At 39.8% G+C, this 18,395-nt stretch overlaps 2 protein-coding genes across 3 annotated transcripts; both read left to right on the top strand.

The window, feature by feature from the left end:
• Positions 1 to 218: 218 nt before the first annotated feature.
• Positions 219 to 9,640, top strand: nol8 (nucleolar protein 8). Of its 2 annotated transcripts, none has more exons than XM_058631425.1 (18): positions 219 to 320; positions 1,586 to 1,754; positions 2,080 to 2,142; positions 2,621 to 2,699; positions 2,900 to 3,056; positions 3,304 to 3,605; positions 3,741 to 4,012; positions 4,147 to 5,441; positions 5,712 to 5,912; positions 6,097 to 6,222; positions 6,432 to 6,525; positions 6,681 to 6,819; positions 6,920 to 7,000; positions 7,648 to 7,955; positions 8,046 to 8,190; positions 8,365 to 8,426; positions 9,056 to 9,138; positions 9,548 to 9,640. In XM_058631425.1, exons 2-18 carry the CDS (start codon positions 1,634 to 1,636, stop codon positions 9,605 to 9,607), a joined length of 3,588 nt encoding a protein of 1,195 aa, XP_058487408.1. In that variant the 5' UTR covers positions 219 to 320; positions 1,586 to 1,633; the 3' UTR covers positions 9,608 to 9,640. The 2 variants fall into 2 exon arrangements, with proteins under 2 accessions (XP_058487408.1, XP_058487409.1); XM_058631426.1 differs by lacking the exon at positions 219 to 320 and adding an exon at positions 343 to 465 and having other exon boundaries at positions 9,548 to 9,634.
• Positions 9,641 to 10,713: 1,073 nt separating this feature from the next.
• On the top strand, positions 10,714 to 17,015 carry gpr37l1a (G protein-coupled receptor 37 like 1a). Its single transcript, XM_058630588.1, has 2 exons — positions 10,714 to 11,514; positions 14,906 to 17,015. Exons 1-2 carry the CDS (start codon positions 10,870 to 10,872, stop codon positions 15,932 to 15,934), a joined length of 1,674 nt encoding a protein of 557 aa, XP_058486571.1. The 5' UTR covers positions 10,714 to 10,869; the 3' UTR covers positions 15,935 to 17,015.
• Positions 17,016 to 18,395: the final 1,380 nt, after the last annotated feature.

Genomic DNA, 18,395 nt, shown 5'->3' with positions numbered 1-18,395 from the left:
TTATCGCTTCATTATAGTTTATAGACTACAAATGAAAAACTACTCGATATGGTACATTTTGAGCGCCCCCTTTATGACAACAGGGTCTACCCTTTTTAGCAAATTAAAAATGACAATATTCGTCTTTTCATTTCGAAAAGCCCATAAGTCCGCACACGTACTGGTAAATGTGCAACTTCTCAGTTTATAATTGTTTATATACAATAGCTTTTTTTAAAAAAAATAATCATTACCATTACGACTTATCCACAGCGGAACCCCTCTTTCTGTGAAAACGTGTACGGAAGGAATAACGGTAACACCAGCTGGATCCATGTGTGGTAAACATTTGTTGGTTTCCTCTGTCGATACAAATTTAATTGCTTGTTCGTTTGTGATATTCCTGTCAGTTTAGCTATATGAGCCGATTTAAATGGAGGTGTAAGCTCGCTTGGAGTGTGGATGCGATCGTGTGAAAAGCCCAGAGTAAATCCGCTTCTTCCCATGTTGAGTTTTAGTTTAAACCTGTGCTCGTGGAGCTAGCAGTAATTGAACTGTATTGCAAAGGATACGTAATATTCAGCCCGCTTTTATTTATTTAAATAATAGAAATAGCGAGTATTTCCATAAATATCTTTAAATATGTTTAGAGTAATTTAAGGTGCAGATTAACAGATCAAGAGACGGATTAGTTGTTTTAAATATCTTGAACCTTTGTCTTGCCCAGTGACTTCTGTTCCTTAATGTTATCCCAGACTATATAATTGATATGTCACTGTACTCTGTGGCTTTGGCTGCATGTTTGAGTTCATCTTAATGAAGAATGAATTTGGAATTAATCAAATGTCTCCCTGATTGTGTTATGTGATGGATTAGAAATGTAGGTTCCTTTAGTTGTGCACACTACTAAACTACTCAGTATGATAGATGAACTGCAGTTATTAACTTAAAATATTAGAGGAAGAGTGCAAAACTCTGCTAAAGCTGCTCAGTTTCCCCACAGTGTCAATACCCTCCACTATCTTGCAAAAATTTAGCAATTGTGGAAGTATATCTGCTTCACAACAGACATCTAACATCATAAAGCATAATCTCTTTGGTAATTCAATTACAGTTCAATTTCAAAAAAACGTTTTTTTTTCCGAGGGGGAAGTTCAAGGCACATAGAGTAGTTGTCATCAAACAAGTGAGCTAAATTCTGATAATTTATAAATAAGACTCAAAAGTAAAAATTAGAGTAAAGGATAACGTTCAACTGTCTGCTTATCTATGCTAACCAAGTCCCGGTTTCAACACCAATCGATCGAAGTTTAAGTATTTATTTTAGTAAGTGTTTACATAAGTTGCAAATGTTTGAAGTATAAGTTTAATGATGACCGAAAATGAGGGCCAATTTAAACTCCTATGAATATTATTAAAAAATCCTAAAGCTGTCACTCATTCATCTCAGAGAGCGTTTATACTAAACATAAGCCATGTAAATAGCATGATGTCAATAAATTACACATTAGATTGTTTTCTCTGATGTCCACTTGCAGAGAGGACTATTGGTGAATACATGTTAATTTCTTTTTCTATGAGAATAATAACAATAACTGACTCATAGGTGTTTGCTGTCAGTGAAGTGAGAGTGTTGCCTCGTTGATTCGAAGTGATGCGGCGGCTGTACGTTGGTGGGTTGAGCCACTCAGTCACCCAGAAGGATCTGAAAGATCGCTTTGGGAAGTTTGGAGATGTGCACGATGTTGAGCTCAGGACCAGGAAAGATGACGAAGGTGAGTAATTTCAAACAGAATGACACCATTTGAGTCCCTATAATCGTTATCACATTAGTCAAGGAAACTGAAATAAAACAAATGTTCTCTATGAATATAAATAAAATCTTATATTTATTATATTATATTAATTTATTATAAAATCACTATCCTCTGTGATTGGTTGTTAAATTGAAAATAAGTACTGTTCTCAAACTAAGCAGAACCATTTTTATTTTTCTCCAGTATTGGCTCTGGTGTTTCTATTTAATGTAAAATGCCTTGTTCATTTAGTCTGTTGGTCTGAGATACTTCCATGTCCCTGACTGCTGTTGTTCTCTTACAGGGGTTCCTTACAAAACCTTCAGCTACATTAACATCGACATTTCAGAAGTTGACCTAAAGAAATGTAAGTGAACAGAGTTGCTGCATTAACTCAACTGCAAAGTCAAAAGTCTCATTTTACTTTTACCAGGAAAAAATGCTGTCAGTGACAAGAATAACACACCTCAGAGATCTGTTTCACTTGTTTCTTCTGACATGCCAGTATCTTGCAGTGAGACGGAATCAGAAAAACACAAAGAAATCCACTCACTGATGTGTTGTTTATGTAATTTGTAGTTCATGGATTTGAGCAGATGTATCGTGAAAATTAGGGATGGCTTCATACCACATTTTCATGTCCGATACCTCTATCATAATCTTGAAAACCATACGATACTGATATCAGTCCTTTCCATCTTTTAAATTAAGTTAATTAAGGAATCTATGACATTGTGTGAGCTTACCACCTAGCCACAACTGCCATTTTACAGTGTAACAATTATTCCTCTCATACCAAACTGATGTAGAGCTTGTGTTGTATCATCTGTCTTTTTTCTCTTCAGGTATGACAGTGCTGAACAAATCCAAATGGAAAGGAGGAACTCTGCAGATTGAAGCAGCGAAGGAGAGTTTCTTGCACAGGTAAAGCCACCTTCACGTCACCATGTAACTATGTTGACTACAAGGCTGGAGGAAGCTGATATAATGAACAATTGTCAATTTCATTTCACTTGGTTCTTTATAACTAACTATTGTGTTTTATTTTAAACTAATATGCTTATTATTTGTTTAATAGTACTGTGTATACAGTAAAAAAAAGAACTGTACTGTTTATATGTTAGACTCGCTCAGGAGCGGCAGGCGGCGATGGAGCAGTGTCTCCAGCAGCCTGCAGCTGAGGACAAGCGACAGAAGCTGCTGGACTCCCTGAGCAAAGCTGGTGTGGACAATTTCACCATGAAGGCTGCAGTGCCAGGGACTGAAGTACCAGGACACAAGGTGAGCTCATCAACTGCCTCCTGTCCCCATAGGAACACCTGTATTGAGACATGAATACAGAAGGTGGTATATATTTATATATGATATACATATATGAGAGGGCATCCACATAATTAATTTAAATATCTTTACTATTTATATATTTACAGTATATAGAAAGAGAATATATTTATAGTGTCTTTATGGGACACACATCATCATGTATGACTGTGGGGGTGTTGACTGTCTCGGAATGCTCTGGTTTCAGGACTGGGTCGTCAGTAAATTTGGACGAGTCCTTCCCACTCTGCAGCTCAGGTGTAAGAAAGGCAGCAAAGCTCGAACCCTGAAGTACGACCCATCTAAATACAGCCACAACATCCGCAAGCTGGACAAAAACACCACAGACTCATCCACACCTGTCACTCAGCTCACCTGGGAGGTTCAGGGAGGGGATGATGACATCAGCAAAAAGAGGCGAGGCGAGTTTCCTCCCTATAAACCACCACCAAGACCAAAAAAGAGTCGGACGGATATGATCAGCTCCCATAATGCTGTGAGCAGAGCCAGGTAACCGTTTTTCCACATAAATGTTCCAATTTCCACTTTTTTCCTCAATCTCAGAACATTTGTTTCAGTGAGTTGGTCTGACCTCTGAGATCCACACCATCGTCATCTCGTTTCTTCCTTGTTCTTTCCTCTCAGATTAGAGCCAACCGTCAAATCCATCAATCACACTGAGAAGCAGCCCTTCACCAACGGGTTTGAACTGCACTCCAAGATCAAGATCAGACCGGATCTGAGGAAGTTGGCATCTTTAATGGACAGTGATGTTGATTCAGATGAGGAGATCCGCAGGATGGTAGCGGCTCAGAACACCTCCCATGATGCTCGGTATCAGGAAGGGGAGGATAATCTAGAAGTGGTAGGATTTGACTACCTGGGGAAGCTGGAACGTTCATGTAAACAGCAAAAAGGTAACGGATGTTTATTTTTAGTACTTGTAAAATTCTGTTCTGTTGAACAAACCCCTTTCACACACGCAGATTCAAAGTAGCAGTTTCTCTCTTGTGACAAGCTGTGCATGGATAAGTTTGCTTTGTGATTCCAGGTAGGCCAGATAATGAGGACGAGTACGACTATGATTCTGCTGACACAGATGAACTTTTTGCCTCCAAGACAGTACCACCACCTCCTCCTCCACCTCCTTCTGAGGCTCCATTGAAGAAGAAACAGGTGCTGCCCACTGTGAAACCGCATTCAGAAAACAACACAGACGGAAAGAAAAAGACGAGGAAGCAAAGTAAGGTTGGAGCAGAGGAGGAGGAAGAGGAGGATTTGAGGAAACCTTCCTGCACACAGCAGACAAGAGATTCTGGTAAACAGAATTCTCAAAAACAAAGCGGCAGTTCTGGCAAACACAGTGAGAAGACGGCAGTCCATTCCTCTTCTTCAGAGTCAGACCATGATGAGGTTGATGAAAATGAAGAATTAGACTCAGCTGATTCGTCTGCAGACTCTGATTATGACACCATGTTTTCTAATGTCACCCGTTTGGAGATTTCCTTCACCGATCTACAGAGACTAGCTGAAGAATCTCAAGCAACATCCGAACCAGCAGTTACCAGCAATGTCAGCCCAGGCCCTGAAAAAGAAACTGCCCTTATAGCTGGCTCTGCAAAACAACCAACCAAGAAAGGCATCATGCCAGAGGAGATCCTTGCCTCCATTATGGAGGATGACAGCAGTGATGATGACAAAAAGAAGAAGAAAAAGAGGAAAAGAAAAGATGTGATGTTAATACAACTACCTGCATTTTTGGGGACAAATACACTGAATGATGGATTCGAAACAATTGACAACAACCAGAGACTGAAAGAGGAGGAAAATGAGGAGGCAAAAATAAGTGTGATCAAAAAACACAAGCTTGACTCTGAAGCTCCCCAAGTGGACAACACAAGCAGTGAGGAGGAGGAGGAGGTCAAGGTCGAGGACAATCCTGCTGCTAAAATGGTTCCAAATAAAGCTCATATAAACACTGAGAATGCTGAGACTAGTTCCTCTTCTAGCAGTGATGATGTTGAGGGAGAAGTGGAGAGGATGGAGGCCAGTCAGACCTCCAGCTCCTCCTCTGAGGAAGACGAGGACAAGGTTATCACTGAAGATGTTGGAAAATTGGCAACTCCGGCTGCTCTTCACAGTGAGTCCACCAGTGACGAGGACGAGGGCGAGGACGAGGACGAGGAGAAGGAGAAGGAGAAGGCTCCTTCCCGGGTAACTTTAGGAGCTAAGGAGGAGGCGGAGCTGCAGAGGAAGGCCAATATGAGGAGGCTAGCTGCCATCCAGCAGAGACAGAAAGAGGCTGAAGAACACAAGAGGCTCATCCAGGGAGCTTTAGCCAACCTAGTGAGTGTTGATATTAAGATTACAATAAAACTCAAAGTGTATTTGATCTTAAGTTTTGGGAATGAGTTTAGACTGTTGATTTTCCCTTTTAATATGCTTAAAAATTATTGATTCATTCATTCATTTTTAAGATATTATAAATGAATTAACATAACTGGGCTATAGTTTCTGAACTTTTTTACTAAACAATCCCATGTTATGTTGACATCTATTCTGCACATGTGGAGCAACATAGTTGTGTTATTAATCATTAACATTAATATTTGTTAGGATACCCCGAATCCAGGGACAGGGAAACGCATAGTCTTTGGCTCTGATGATGAAGAGCAGGATGGTGAGGATGAAAGTAAGCAGCAGATTTCCCCAGAGGTCACGGTGTCGAAGAAGACCGTGTTCCACGACAGCCAATCAGAAGATGAGGCCACGGGCGATGAGGAATCAGCTGATGAAAACAACACAGTGAAAGAGAATGTGAGTCACAAGTTATCAGTCTGATAGCATTTAGTCTGTTTAAAAGTTATGTTTTATTATTCATTCATCATAACACATTCTATTTAATCATATTTAAAGAGACGAGAGAGTGCACTCGTCATGATGAATCTTAGTGTTTTTTCTTATTATAGATCAAGCAGTTGTGGTTTAACTGTGTGTTCAGGTTCATCGGAAGCGGTCGGCCTCTCGGTTGTTTGGTGGTAGTGACGATGAGGAGGATGGTGATGGAGAGGAAGACGATAGCAGGTTTGACATCAGGCCACAGTTTGAAGGTCGAGCAGGTCAGAAGGTGAGAGAACAAGTTCAAAGCTTCCTTAACAACTCACTTTTATATTCTCTTAAATTTTATACCCACAGTCACATCATGTTAGAGCTGACAGTGCTCACATATTTTTAAGAATTGACCTTAAAGAAAAAGCTTTAAGATCAGATAAATAACTACATAGATAAAAATAAATAACTGTAAAACACTCATAATATTTGTGGTTTGTTATCCAGCTGATGGAGCTGCAGTCTCGCTTTGGAACCGACAAGCGTTTTCGGATGGATTCTCGCTTCTTGGAAGATGACGAGGGCAAAGAGGAAGAGTCAGGTGAGGGTCTGGAATGATCAACTGAATTGTTGAGTAATATATTTTCAGGAATCTGGTGTTTTTATGACTTTGTAACAGTAATTAGCTGATTCATGTCACATTATAAACCCATCAGCAAATATTATTATTGGTATTATTGTTTCTTGGTAATTCAGAGAGGACGAAGAGCATGGCAGATGAAGACGAGCCTCTGGAGGAGGAGAGGAAGAAGAACCTGTCTATCCTGCAGAGCGTCCTCGGCAGCGTCCAACAAACCTGCAGCAGCAAGACCACTGTCAAAGCCAAGACTTTTAGGTCAGCCACACAGATGCACAGAGTCTGGACGACGGACTTTTCAATAAGTTGGATTCAATTTAAAACTAATGATTTAATTTAAATGTGTGTGTGGTTGCAGAGACGTCTCAGCACTGCACTATGACCCCAGCAGAGAAGAACATGCTGCATTTGAGACCAAACCAGAAGAAACTAAGGAGAGGTATGAACATAAAAACTGTTTAAATTCACCAATCAGTTGTATTTGTATTGGTATCAGCGCAAATACTGACCTCACTGCTCAGCTAAATCCCACGAGAAGAGACAAACCAACAATGAATTCTCGCACTTAGGTTATTGATTGGGTCTTATCGACAACTTGTTGAAATGAACAAATTCCTAGTTTCATTTAACTGAATGGCTCGTTATTTTAGTCAGACACTGCATTTCTAGAAAATGTTTCAGTGTGTCAGTTCTCCAGATTTTGGCAAGTAAATGCAATTGATAAGAAATGTGATGATTTTGATGACCATGCTGCATGAGTCTGAAATGGCTGGAGTGCAATTCTTAGTGTTTGTGTTTGTATTTGTACATTTAAATTTTTCATTCATTAATTTTTGATTATTGCATCCAGAAGAATACGTTTTTGACTATTTAACAAATAACTGCATTGAGAGAATGATATGGACTGAGCCTTGTGTAACACCACATATGAACATCTTGTATTAACAGACTATTTTTCCAACATAAATATAGCATTCTATTATTTCATCCTGTTATTTTTGTCTTGTTCAACTTCGTACAGAAAATCATTACAATAGACATTCAGTCAAAATCCAGTCTGCCCATTATTGTGATCTGTATTTACAGCAAGTCTGCCAGGAGGAAGAAAAGGGAGGAGGCTCAGAAGCTTCCGGAGGTCACTAAAGAGATTTATTACGATGTCTCTGGTGACCTGAAGGCTGTCTTTGGTCAGACAAAGGATAATGTCACAGAAGAAGAAGAAGAAGAAGAAAACCCGAGCTGGGATCAAGAAGAGGAGGAAAAAAGAGGAAATAATGAAGAGCCGATTCTGCCTGTGATTCATGCCCCAGCTGATCTCAGTGCAGAGAAACAGGAGTCTGGGTTTAAATTCTCCTTCTTTGGAGAGGACGCAGAAACAGAAACTAGAGAGACAGGTTAGCCTCAAAATGTTTATCTTAAACTATCTCAGAGGAAATTTAGTTTTCCCATAGTTTTTGTTAATACCTTTGTCACTCTAATAACAGAGTACAAGGTGGAGACCATCCAAGCTCCGAAGGTGTCATGGCAACAGGACCCACGTTTCCAAGACAGCAGTTCAGAAGAGGATGAGGATGAGGAGGGGCGGGAGGAGGATGAGGAGCAAAGCAGTGCTACACCTAAAACCACAGAGTAAGAAAACTCCTGCTACCTACCTTGCATTTTTGTTTGTATTAAAGCCTCAGTTTATTTCAAAATGAACAGTTTCAAACCTGACCTATGACTGTTATAAACCAGATAGTTGTAAATGCATTTCAGTTTAAATTCAGCATCATCTGAAGGTGTTTTCTATGTTCCTGTTCACAGAGAGGCAACTCCATCAAAGACTAGTCTCTTCTTCTTTTTCCCAGAAGACAGCAGACTGACAGGTAGGGGGTAGTGTGGAGAACCCACCAGTACAGCCATGTTGATTAATTAATTAATTAATTTTTCAAGGACAAGGGGTGAGATTAAATAATTTGTAAACGTCTTCTCACTCCTTTTTAAACATGAGAAGAAACTAATGAATGTGAATGATTTGATGTGTATATCTGCTTGTGAATTGAACATTTCTTCTTCTTTATGTTCAAAATAAACTAAACTAAAGATGAAACTATCAGCTTCACAATTCACTCAGACATTCTGAGTTGAGACTTCCATAGAAAAGCTTTAGGGACATCACTTTTCTGTGGGTTGACAGGTTATAACATTAACTCTGCATGTTTGCTTTTATCAATATGGACGAAACCTCATTTGCACATAGAGAAACACGGCTAAACATCCACTAAGTCATACCAAGCAACTACCTGCTTATCTTAAATCACCCACACTTTGTGCGAACAATAGTTCTCGATACAAAAACCATTTAAGCTACAGCACAAGCTGTAACCTACACATGTATTTATTTTCTTTCTACAAGAAAATGTGTTTGTCTGAGAGAGAACAAGACTTCATGAAATGTTGCATTGTTTCTTTAACTTTTTTTGTGCTGGCTCTCTTCTCGTCTTACATCCGTCAGAGGGCCCGAGGTTATTCTGTCGTCCTTCTCAGCTGGAGGAGCAGAGGGAGCAGTGGGAGGAAAGGAGGAGCGAACTCAGACAGGTAAACATCAGAAGATCAGTAAAAGTGTTGTTCACTATGTTTACCTTGTCTCAGCCTCCTCTACGGTGCTGACAAGTGTGGATTTGTGGAGGAGGACAACATTATTGCAGACTAAACTAAATATCAGCCTTAAATGGAGATAAAATCAGATCTTTATAAGCAGACTGTGCATCGTTATTTCAAGTTGGATTTGTGTGTACAGCATGAGGAAGTTTCCTGTTTCTTAGCCACTATTTTCTATAATGTGTGAACTCCTGAATTTGCTTTACAGGATCTTTAAATTCAGATTGTTTTTGTTTTGTTTTTTTGCCAGCCAGATATTCAAAAAAAACAATCTAGATAAAATCCAGATGTACAGTATATGATTTTTTTTTTATTATTATTTCATCTCATCTGTGTGTTTCCTCAGGAGTACCGTAAGAAACACAAGGACGCCCGCAGAAAACTGAAGGCCTCCCTGAAGAGCTAAGGACGAAGGGACATGAAGCCTCTGTGACAGATTTTCTTCTCACTCTTGGTAATATTTTGTGCCACAGACTTTGAACATTCGACAGGAGACCAAATGTCGGTGAAACGTTGAGATCATCAAAAATATCAGATTTATTTTTTATTTTATTAAATCCTGAGATATATTTTGTGATTTAATAATGTTTTGGTCCTCCAGTGGAGATACAGTGCGTCATTAAATTGTAGATATTTGGTGACTTTGATTTGTTGTTTTTTGTCTCATGACAGTTGGTTTGATGAGAGAGTTGGTGTCACTTAGTTGCTATTTTGTTTATTTATATATGAAGATGATTTGTGGAAACATGCGTGAGTTCTGTTTGAAAGCCCCCTTAACTGATACTAAGCTAATTATTACTTTCAAGTAATGGACAAATATTAGAAGTATTAAACAGTTACAAATTACAAACATTTATTATGGTCCATTATTTTACTGCATCACTTTCAGTTATTGTTTTAGAAATGTTAATTGTCTCAAATAGTCCACACATATGTTTCTATTCCACAACTGGAGTCAGTTATCATTTATTTGTTTTTTTCATCAAACATACTGTTGACAAAAACCAAAATGGTATCTAGATTTAAAACTGTATCCAGGATTGCCAGGTCTGGCATTTTTTCCACGTTATTGTGCTACTTTTGAGGTGTTGTCTCCAGGGACTGTATATTAAATACTGATGTCTTCAGGTTTCCTGGCTAAAGTAAACCCAATCGTATGAGTATATTGAATAGCCACCAGAGGGTGACTCCGTTTGTTCCAAAAATGTGTCTGAATAAACATTACTGGGGGAAAAAGACCCTACTTCTCAGTTGATTTACAACATCAGTAAACATTTCTATGATATATCTATGACTGCTGGGTTCAGGTCTTCTTTGTAGCTCTTACAACACTTGAATGTATATTTTCAGTTCTACTATTTAGTCTGTTTTTTATTGGCCATTACGCTGGTTTTGTCACACAACCCTGATTTGAAATCTCTTTTTTTTTGTTTTTCTTCCGGTGATTTTATTTTGAAATGCGTAACCGGAAGCTCCGTGTTGCGTTCTTGATGCTGGTGGGAAAAACAAGTGCTGCGAGTGCTCCAAACTTCTGCATCAGGACCAGAGTGAACCAGATAGTTTTGTGGACAGGTGTTTTATCCGGAGTCAGATGTTTGCTGCCGCACATGTCTGTGAAACACACAGATAACACAGTGACAATTAGATAAATAGTGAAAACTAAAAAAAATGAGCCCGGTTGTGTTCCTCCTGCTTCTCTTTCTGCGGACAGCGGAGCTCCGCAGCGTTTCCTCAGACACAGGGATTCAGCTCGGGTCCACGCGGGAGGAGGATGGGGGCACGCCGGCTGCAGAGATGGATGAATCTCCCTTTCTGGAGAAAACTTCACCAGACCCTGTTGAACGTTGGAAATCCCACGTTCTGAGGCGTGGAGCCAAAGGTGGGAACAGGAAAAGAGACCCGCACTTAACGAGCAGCTATGGGCAACAACGTCGTCACGACGAGCCAGACAGTTTCTTCACCACACCACGGGACGACCGTTACACCTCATCCCCGACGAGTAACGTGTCGGGGGGTCGGGGCTCCGGGTTCCTCAACCCACTGTTCCCGGTCACCGACGGAGCATACTGGGCTTACGCGGTCATGCTGCTCGCGCTCGTGCTATTCGCCGCAGGTATCGTGGGGAACCTCGCGCTCATGTGCATTGTTTGGCACAATTTCTACCTGAAGAGCGCGTGGAACTGCATCCTCGCGGGGCTGGCTTTCTGGGACTTCCTCGTGCTCTTCTTCTGCCTGCCCGTGGTCGTCTTCCACGAGCTCACCTTGAGGAGGTTGCTAGGAGACCTGTCCTGTCGGCTCGTGCCATATCTGGAGGTGAGGAAAGTTTGAACGGGCGCAGGTGGTCAGGGGTGGATCACTGATTAGAGCCCAGGTCTCAGGGGGGCCCTTCTTCAGAGACTCAAAATATTAGGAGAAATTTAAGTCTGGTAGGTCAATTCAGGCAGAAAAACTTGGTTCCATCTCCATAAATTTCTTCTTTTATTGTATACCAAATTTTAAATTCCTTGTATAATTTCTGCCCTATTATGTGTATTTTATTATTACTATTAGTATAGTTTTAAATTTGAGTTACATTTTAGATTCCATTTTAGATTTATTATAACATTATATTAATGTGGTTTTCAAAGGCGCTCTGTAAATACATGTTTCATTATAAATATCATTATTAATCTATAAATCTATCTAAGAAGATGAAAAATCATCATACATGCACATGACCTCAAAATGCCCTGAACAACCCCAGAGGCTCACATCCATCACAAAGACACATGAAAGAAAAACACATGGATAAACTTTAGTATCTACTTAGAATTGATCATTACTGTGGTTAATATGATATTATACTACTTGTATAGATGCTAAATACAGGTTCCAGTTGTTTCAATCATTATAGGTTGTAATTGTGAAAATTCTATATAACAATACACACAGCATTAACAAATCACCAATAAATATATTTTTAAAAATTCATTGCAATTGTAAATAATTAACTAAAAACTGTAGGTAACAGTTTTATGAGGATTTACACAGTGTTACCACGTAAGTACTGCTTCTTTACTTTTATTTTAACATTTATTTCGTCACTCTTTAAATGAATTAAACAGCTATAAAGTGTTTTAAAATTTTTACCTGTAAACTCTAAGCTATTTCAGGACAGTATTTAGGCGAAAGGTGTTATTTTTACAAGTTGTTCTTAATCAGATTTGCCACCATTAACAGACACACTGTCAAAGCTGCTTTTACACCTTCATGATTGGCTCATTGTTGAGTTTTCCAGTTCATAACAACATGTGCAGGCCTGTGATGAATGGCCTGATTGTGTCGTGTTGTTCCTCTCGTCCTCAGTCTTCACTTTGAACAGATGTGCTGTTATGGGCTGTTTGGCTCTTCACTTGTCAGTAGTGAACCATCAGGACATCATGAAGCGGCTCTTCTTCTCCAGCTCACAGAGCCACACTATGAAATACGGAGGCGCATAGTTATTCGCAGCTGTAATCTTCATTTAAACACACAGATGACACAACTCCACCGTAAAGTCTCGTCATTGCAAGAGACCAATAACAATTCTGTTTTGATAACATGATCCGACAAAGCCCAAATGTCACGTTCTCATATAGGAGACAGACAAACTGTTTCTGCTCTTCAACAGAGTTTGTCTTTCATGTCTCCTTATTCAAAAAACAAGGTCAGTGTTCAGTTTCTAAAGATGTGAACAGGAGGCACTAGAAATCAAATCAATCTATTTCTATGCTCACATTCCCAAAAAAGATGACCACACTCTTTGTTTTGTGGGTCTTTTTTTCTACAGGGAAAATTCTCACTACTAACTAACCTCGCTCTAACAAGTTTTCCTGCTCCAACACACCTGATTCATTCCTGACATTTGAATCAGGTGTGTTGGAGCAGGGAAACATGAGGGCAGTGGTTGAGAAACCCTGGTCTATACTGCATGAATGTCATTAGAAATCAATCAGCTTATCATTGTGATTGCTTTAACTGCCAGTTGACAATGTAACGTCTCCACAGCAACTACTAAGTAATCATTTACTTCCCTCCAAAAATATACTGAAAATTTGATCAAGCTTGCCTCTCAACAGTGGAGTCTGATGAAGCCTTTATTTTGACATTGTATCCCTCCACTGAAAAGTCTCACAGATTTTAAACAAATGTTAAACAATTCGGTCAAAGAAAATGCACATTAATCTGTGTTTCGATACACTGTGAATATTGGGAGCTAGTTTACCAAGATGAGCGGTAAGTGACACAAAACTCCACAGGGATAAGACAGCACACCTTGATGATGATGATGATGATGATGTTTTCTCATCAGTCCATACATAGTGTACTTTAGGAATCACAGGGTACCTCACAATACCAATAATATCACCATACAACGATTCTGTGATAATCGATATATTCCAACACAATCATATAGCAGCAATACATCACAATATCTGTTGAACTGAGGAAAACTAAATGTCCATGAAAAAGCGATACTTTGACCCTCCCCTAATGTACTTCCTCTTCCCTCCTGTCCAGTGCAGCTAAATGCTGAAGTGGGAGAAACGTTTCAGTCACAATTTTTACAAGCTTTTATCAATCAAAACAACTTCTCCTCCCCCTTCACACATACAATGCAATATTTCAAAACTAATTTCCCTAGTTTACCTTCAGATATTTTTATGCACAAATCAAAAATGCACTTAAAAACAGCTCAATATTTTATTAAGTTGTAAAAACAGCTTGCAAGAGGCAGTCGCTAACATGAGATGGCCGGCTTCCTCTTTCTTTGTTGCTTTACCTATTTTCATGCTAATTAATTTCTTACTAAGCATTTATGTTTTTTCTAACACTTTTCAGCAGTTTGTACACGTGGACGTTGTATAGAGTTGTGTGTAAAGCAGGTCAGACTGCCAGCTGCCACTGTGCCACTCTGTTCGTTCAACTATTTTCATGCTAATGGGGGCTTGGTGTTAATTATCTTGAGTTGTGTTTTAACTGTTCGAAGTCATTACGCACTCACAGAAGGAGGACACGTGGCTTTAAAGACACAGTGTTTTCAGCCAAGACCACAGACTTTAATGTGCTCGAGGCACCAGTAATTGTCCCCCAGTCTGCAGGCTGAAACTTGTTACAACATAATTGCTCTCTGTTTCCTCTGTGACTCCTTTTGTTTCCCGATGTCTGTATTCAAAAGGTTAAATAAAGCAACCCGGGTCTCATGGCTGTTATTGTGACTAATTTGCTGAGTATAACAAGGCAGAGGAAAACCTCGGACACCCTCCTCTGCTCAGTTTTTACAGTCTAGTCTGGGTTAGTGATGGCACAATGCCACGTTTTTGTGTCTGGTACAATTCTAATATCAGTCTAATATAGTTTTTACCTCTTAGCTTAGCTTAGACATTAAGTGCTGATGCATTTACCACATACAGTACCTACTATAACGAGACAGTTGCAGCCTTCACAGCATGTTGCGTTTGTTTTGTGAAGCATTTATGTCATATTCAGGGTTTATGGATCATCTCTGATTATACTCTTTATCCTAGTATGGGACCAATACTGATGCTGAGCTCATCCCTCACTCAGTTCAAGTCAGACTGGAATCAATAAAAAAAAAAGCACAGAGGAAAACATGATTTATCAGCATCACAGTTGAATTATCTGATGTGGTTAGTCCTTAATGTCCATCCCTGTCGTTTCTCAGGTGACGTCTCTGGGTATTGCTACATTCAGTCTCTGTGCACTGAGTATCGATCGTTTCCACGCAGCCACCAGCCCTGGGCCCCTGCAGTCATCGAAAGTGGAGCCATGTCAGTCCATCCTATCCAAGCTGGCTGTCATCTGGGTGGGCTCCATGCTGCTGGCTGCGCCTGAGCTGCTTCTGTGGCAACTCCTCCAAGAAACTGTGAGCCTTCCAATGCTCCCCACTGACCTGCAGCAGAGCCAGTTGCGGGGGTCACTTATAACAGCATTCAGAACCCGAACTGAGGTGTTTAAAGTGGATATCTGTGTCCGGGAGCCGTCTGTGGAGCTCCCAGAGAACATCTACTCTCTGGTGCTGACCTACCACGAGGCCCGCATGTGGTGGTTCTTTGGGTGCTACATCTGTTTGCCACTTCTCTTCACCCTGGCTTGTGACTTGGTGACGAGACAAGTGTTAGCCCAGCGTCTGCTACAGAAACCTGAGGGTGATAAGGTGACCAGCAGATGCTCCTCCTCCTCCTCCTCTTCGACTTTCTCCTCGAAAAAGAAAAAGCAGCATGTGAGGGAGCATAGGCTGCGCTCCACTGTGATGGCACTCACCATCTTGTACATCACATGCAACCTGCCGGAGAGCATTTGTAACATCACCCTGGCGTACATCTCTGTCCCGACATCCTCGGTGCTGCCAGCTCTCATTGTACCGGCACTTGGTTTGATTGGACAGTTCCTGTTGTTTGTGCGTTGCTCTGCGACGCCGGTGCTGCTGCTGTGCTTGTGTCGCTCTCTGGGTCAGGCCTTCATGGACTGCTGCTGCTGCTGCTGTGAAGAATGTGTCCCTGATAGCAGCTCCTCCTCATCCTCTTCAGCGTCGGCTGCCGCCACCTCTACCCTCTCCTCACCCACCTCGCTCTCTCCGTCCTCCCTGTCTCCATCCAGTAAGGAGGAGATGATGAAGAGCGTGATGGAGGCAGAACCTGTGCTTTGTGACAGGGCCAAAGACTCTTCAGTAGCGATTGGAACACCTTGCTGAATTTCAGAACTGGCCCACATATGACTTTAAAAGATTGTGATTGTTGAAGATTTATTACACATTTGCTTTTATTTAAATAGTTTTAAACATCATTTTTATCAGAAATTTAAAAAGTACACTTTGTTAATTCATGGCTGAGATCTGTGAGCATGATCTCGTCACTAAAAAGAAATCTCAGGGGTCAAGAAAGATGAGCAGTTATACTACATTGTGAATATGTATGTGAATGTATCTTCAGACGTTCAGATACAGGCAAATGGACTTGCTTTGGTTGCCTATTGTAACCAAAGTAAGTCTCAACATGTCAATGTCCCTCAAACACAGTATATCCCACTCAGGAAATATGGCTCTAATATTCTGGTGGTCACAGAACTTCTTAAAGGTAAACGAGATTAGCTTATTAAATGTGTGTGATATAAATCCCCTTCTCCGATCTCAGCATTGATGTTAACAAGTGTAACGTTGATATAGCTGATTTAAATAATGTGTAAAACTACCAACGTAAAACCCAAGCTGTAATAAAGTGGTTATAATCTTTTATTCTCAGTCTGTATGAACTGATAATGTAGTAGCACTTAAGAGTTAGTTATGTTAAGAGTATGCTCTAAAAGTTTAGAGTTTAGATGGATTTAATCATGTTATTGAAGGACTCATTAGTTTTTACATTTATTCTTAAACATTTTTTTTACATGTTGTAGTTATTAATATGTGTCTAATACTCATTCAGTACATCAGTGGAATCTGCTCTTAGGACTATACGACAGAGAGACACCGGATGACTTTTGGTTTCAGGGTTAAACTGAAGATGAAGACATACTGAGACTTTTGTCAGTTAACTGACAAACTGCTGTTTCTGAACTGTTCTTTGTATATTTGTGTGTTTTTTTTTAAATGATCTCTCTTGCTGCTGCTGGCTCTTGTATTCTTCAATTACAGAGTGTTGTAATTGTAAACATAGTTACATGACTGAAATGTATCCTGTGTAGTCAGTAGGTTAAAAACACACGATGAATGATCAGATTTTGTGTGACTTTTTTACTTGTTTAATTACATTTGGTTTAGTAAAGTTTGTATTTTCTTCAAGAAAGTTTTGCATTGTCTTTTACAAGTTCTCTGTGTTATTATTTATGTGTACAACTTATGAAGTGATCCAAGTACATCATTTTCAGAGCCCTGTATTCACCTCTCAGAAAACGGCTACCAACAAATGCACTTTAGACCCACTAAACTACAGTAATTACAACTGAATTAGAAATATTTAAATATAACATATAATATATTTTTGTGATTTTTTTTTTATAGTATTCATGTTTTAAGTGGAACCTGTGAGGTTAAGACAACTTAACACACTGTCCGCTTTAATCTACTCATGGAATTTGTTATTGACGACAAGAAAAATGTAGAATAAATTCAGCATACCTTGGAAAATTACTAACAGGTTAATACATACAAATCTGTGTTAATAACGTAATAATGAGGAGCAAGCTCTTGAAAAGAGTGTGGGAAGAGAAATGAAAAATACCAAGCACATTTTAACATAAACAATCATTTTGTGAGAGAGAGAGAGAGATGGCTCCCGTTTACTGTGGTCTCCTCTGGAAGGAATGCTTCGCAGCACCGCTCAACACCCACTGAAGAAGAAAGCAGTTCATGCCTCACTGTGACGTTCCTTTTTGTCATTATTCAATTATTGAAGGTCACAGCTTCACAATAACAGTTGGCCTTTGAGTTTCTGCAGACATGAGGAACACAGACAGTTGCCAGGGACGGCAGACAAGAATTCCCTGCTCACACAAATATTACCAAGCCTTTCTCACCTTTCAAACCATCTCTGTCACATATTGATCTAAAAAATGTCCAGCTTTTCGTCTGCCAAAACATGTCCGCAACTCTGTGATCGTCTACTTCGGTGCTGAGTAGACAAAACACTTCTACAGATGCCTGATCAAAAACAAACCAAACATACAATTCTCACACTGAACTAAAAGGCACCAGTAAATTTAACTAAGCAACATTTCAAGTTAATGAAAGCCATTGTCACTTTACCCTCAGTTTGGACCAGTTACAACACTTTCTCATACTCATAAGTCATGAATGTGTTTGTGAGTCATGCACATATAAATTCCCAATGATGATGATCTTTGTTGTTGTTGATCCAACGACAGATGTTTTTGTATCCTGATCTTTGATCAACCCTCCATCTGACCTCGACATCTCGTTGTACAATACCAGTATGATGACAATAAAGTTGCTTTCCTTTGCTTTCCTTAACATCCTGGGTCAGGAACAGTCAGACCTACCTGCTTAGTATCCTACGCTCCTTTAAAAGCCTTCTTTATTTTTCCACAGCTAAAGAAAAGTAAAGAAAACAGGTAGCAGTAAGTCAAACAACAACTACCAGACATATGCTACACACTGGAGGATGGGTGATGATGGAGGTTTTATCAATCTGATAATTGAA

This window comes from Solea solea, chromosome 6, assembly GCF_958295425.1.
Source record: "Solea solea chromosome 6, fSolSol10.1, whole genome shotgun sequence".
NCBI classification, from domain to species: domain Eukaryota; kingdom Metazoa; phylum Chordata; class Actinopteri; order Pleuronectiformes; family Soleidae; genus Solea; species Solea solea.
Note: the sequence above shows the minus strand (reverse complement) of the source record. Positions and strands in the feature narration are given on the sequence as shown.

Excerpts from the sequence above, each read along its gene's own strand:
- gpr37l1a (XM_058630588.1), top strand. The coding sequence starts at position 10,870 with ATGAGCCCGGTTGTGTTCCTCCTGCTTCTCTTTCTGCGGACAGCGGAG. Across the intron at positions 11,515-14,905 it reads GGCTCGTGCCATATCTGGAG|GTGACGTCTCTGGGTATTGC; the intron begins GTGAGGAAAGTT and ends GTCGTTTCTCAG.
- nol8 (XM_058631425.1), top strand. The coding sequence starts at position 1,634 with ATGCGGCGGCTGTACGTTGGTGGGTTGAGCCACTCAGTCACCCAGAAG. Across the intron at positions 6,223-6,431 it reads AAGGTCGAGCAGGTCAGAAG|CTGATGGAGCTGCAGTCTCG; the intron begins GTGAGAGAACAA and ends TTTGTTATCCAG. Across the intron at positions 7,001-7,647 it reads CCAGAAGAAACTAAGGAGAG|CAAGTCTGCCAGGAGGAAGA; the intron begins GTATGAACATAA and ends CTGTATTTACAG.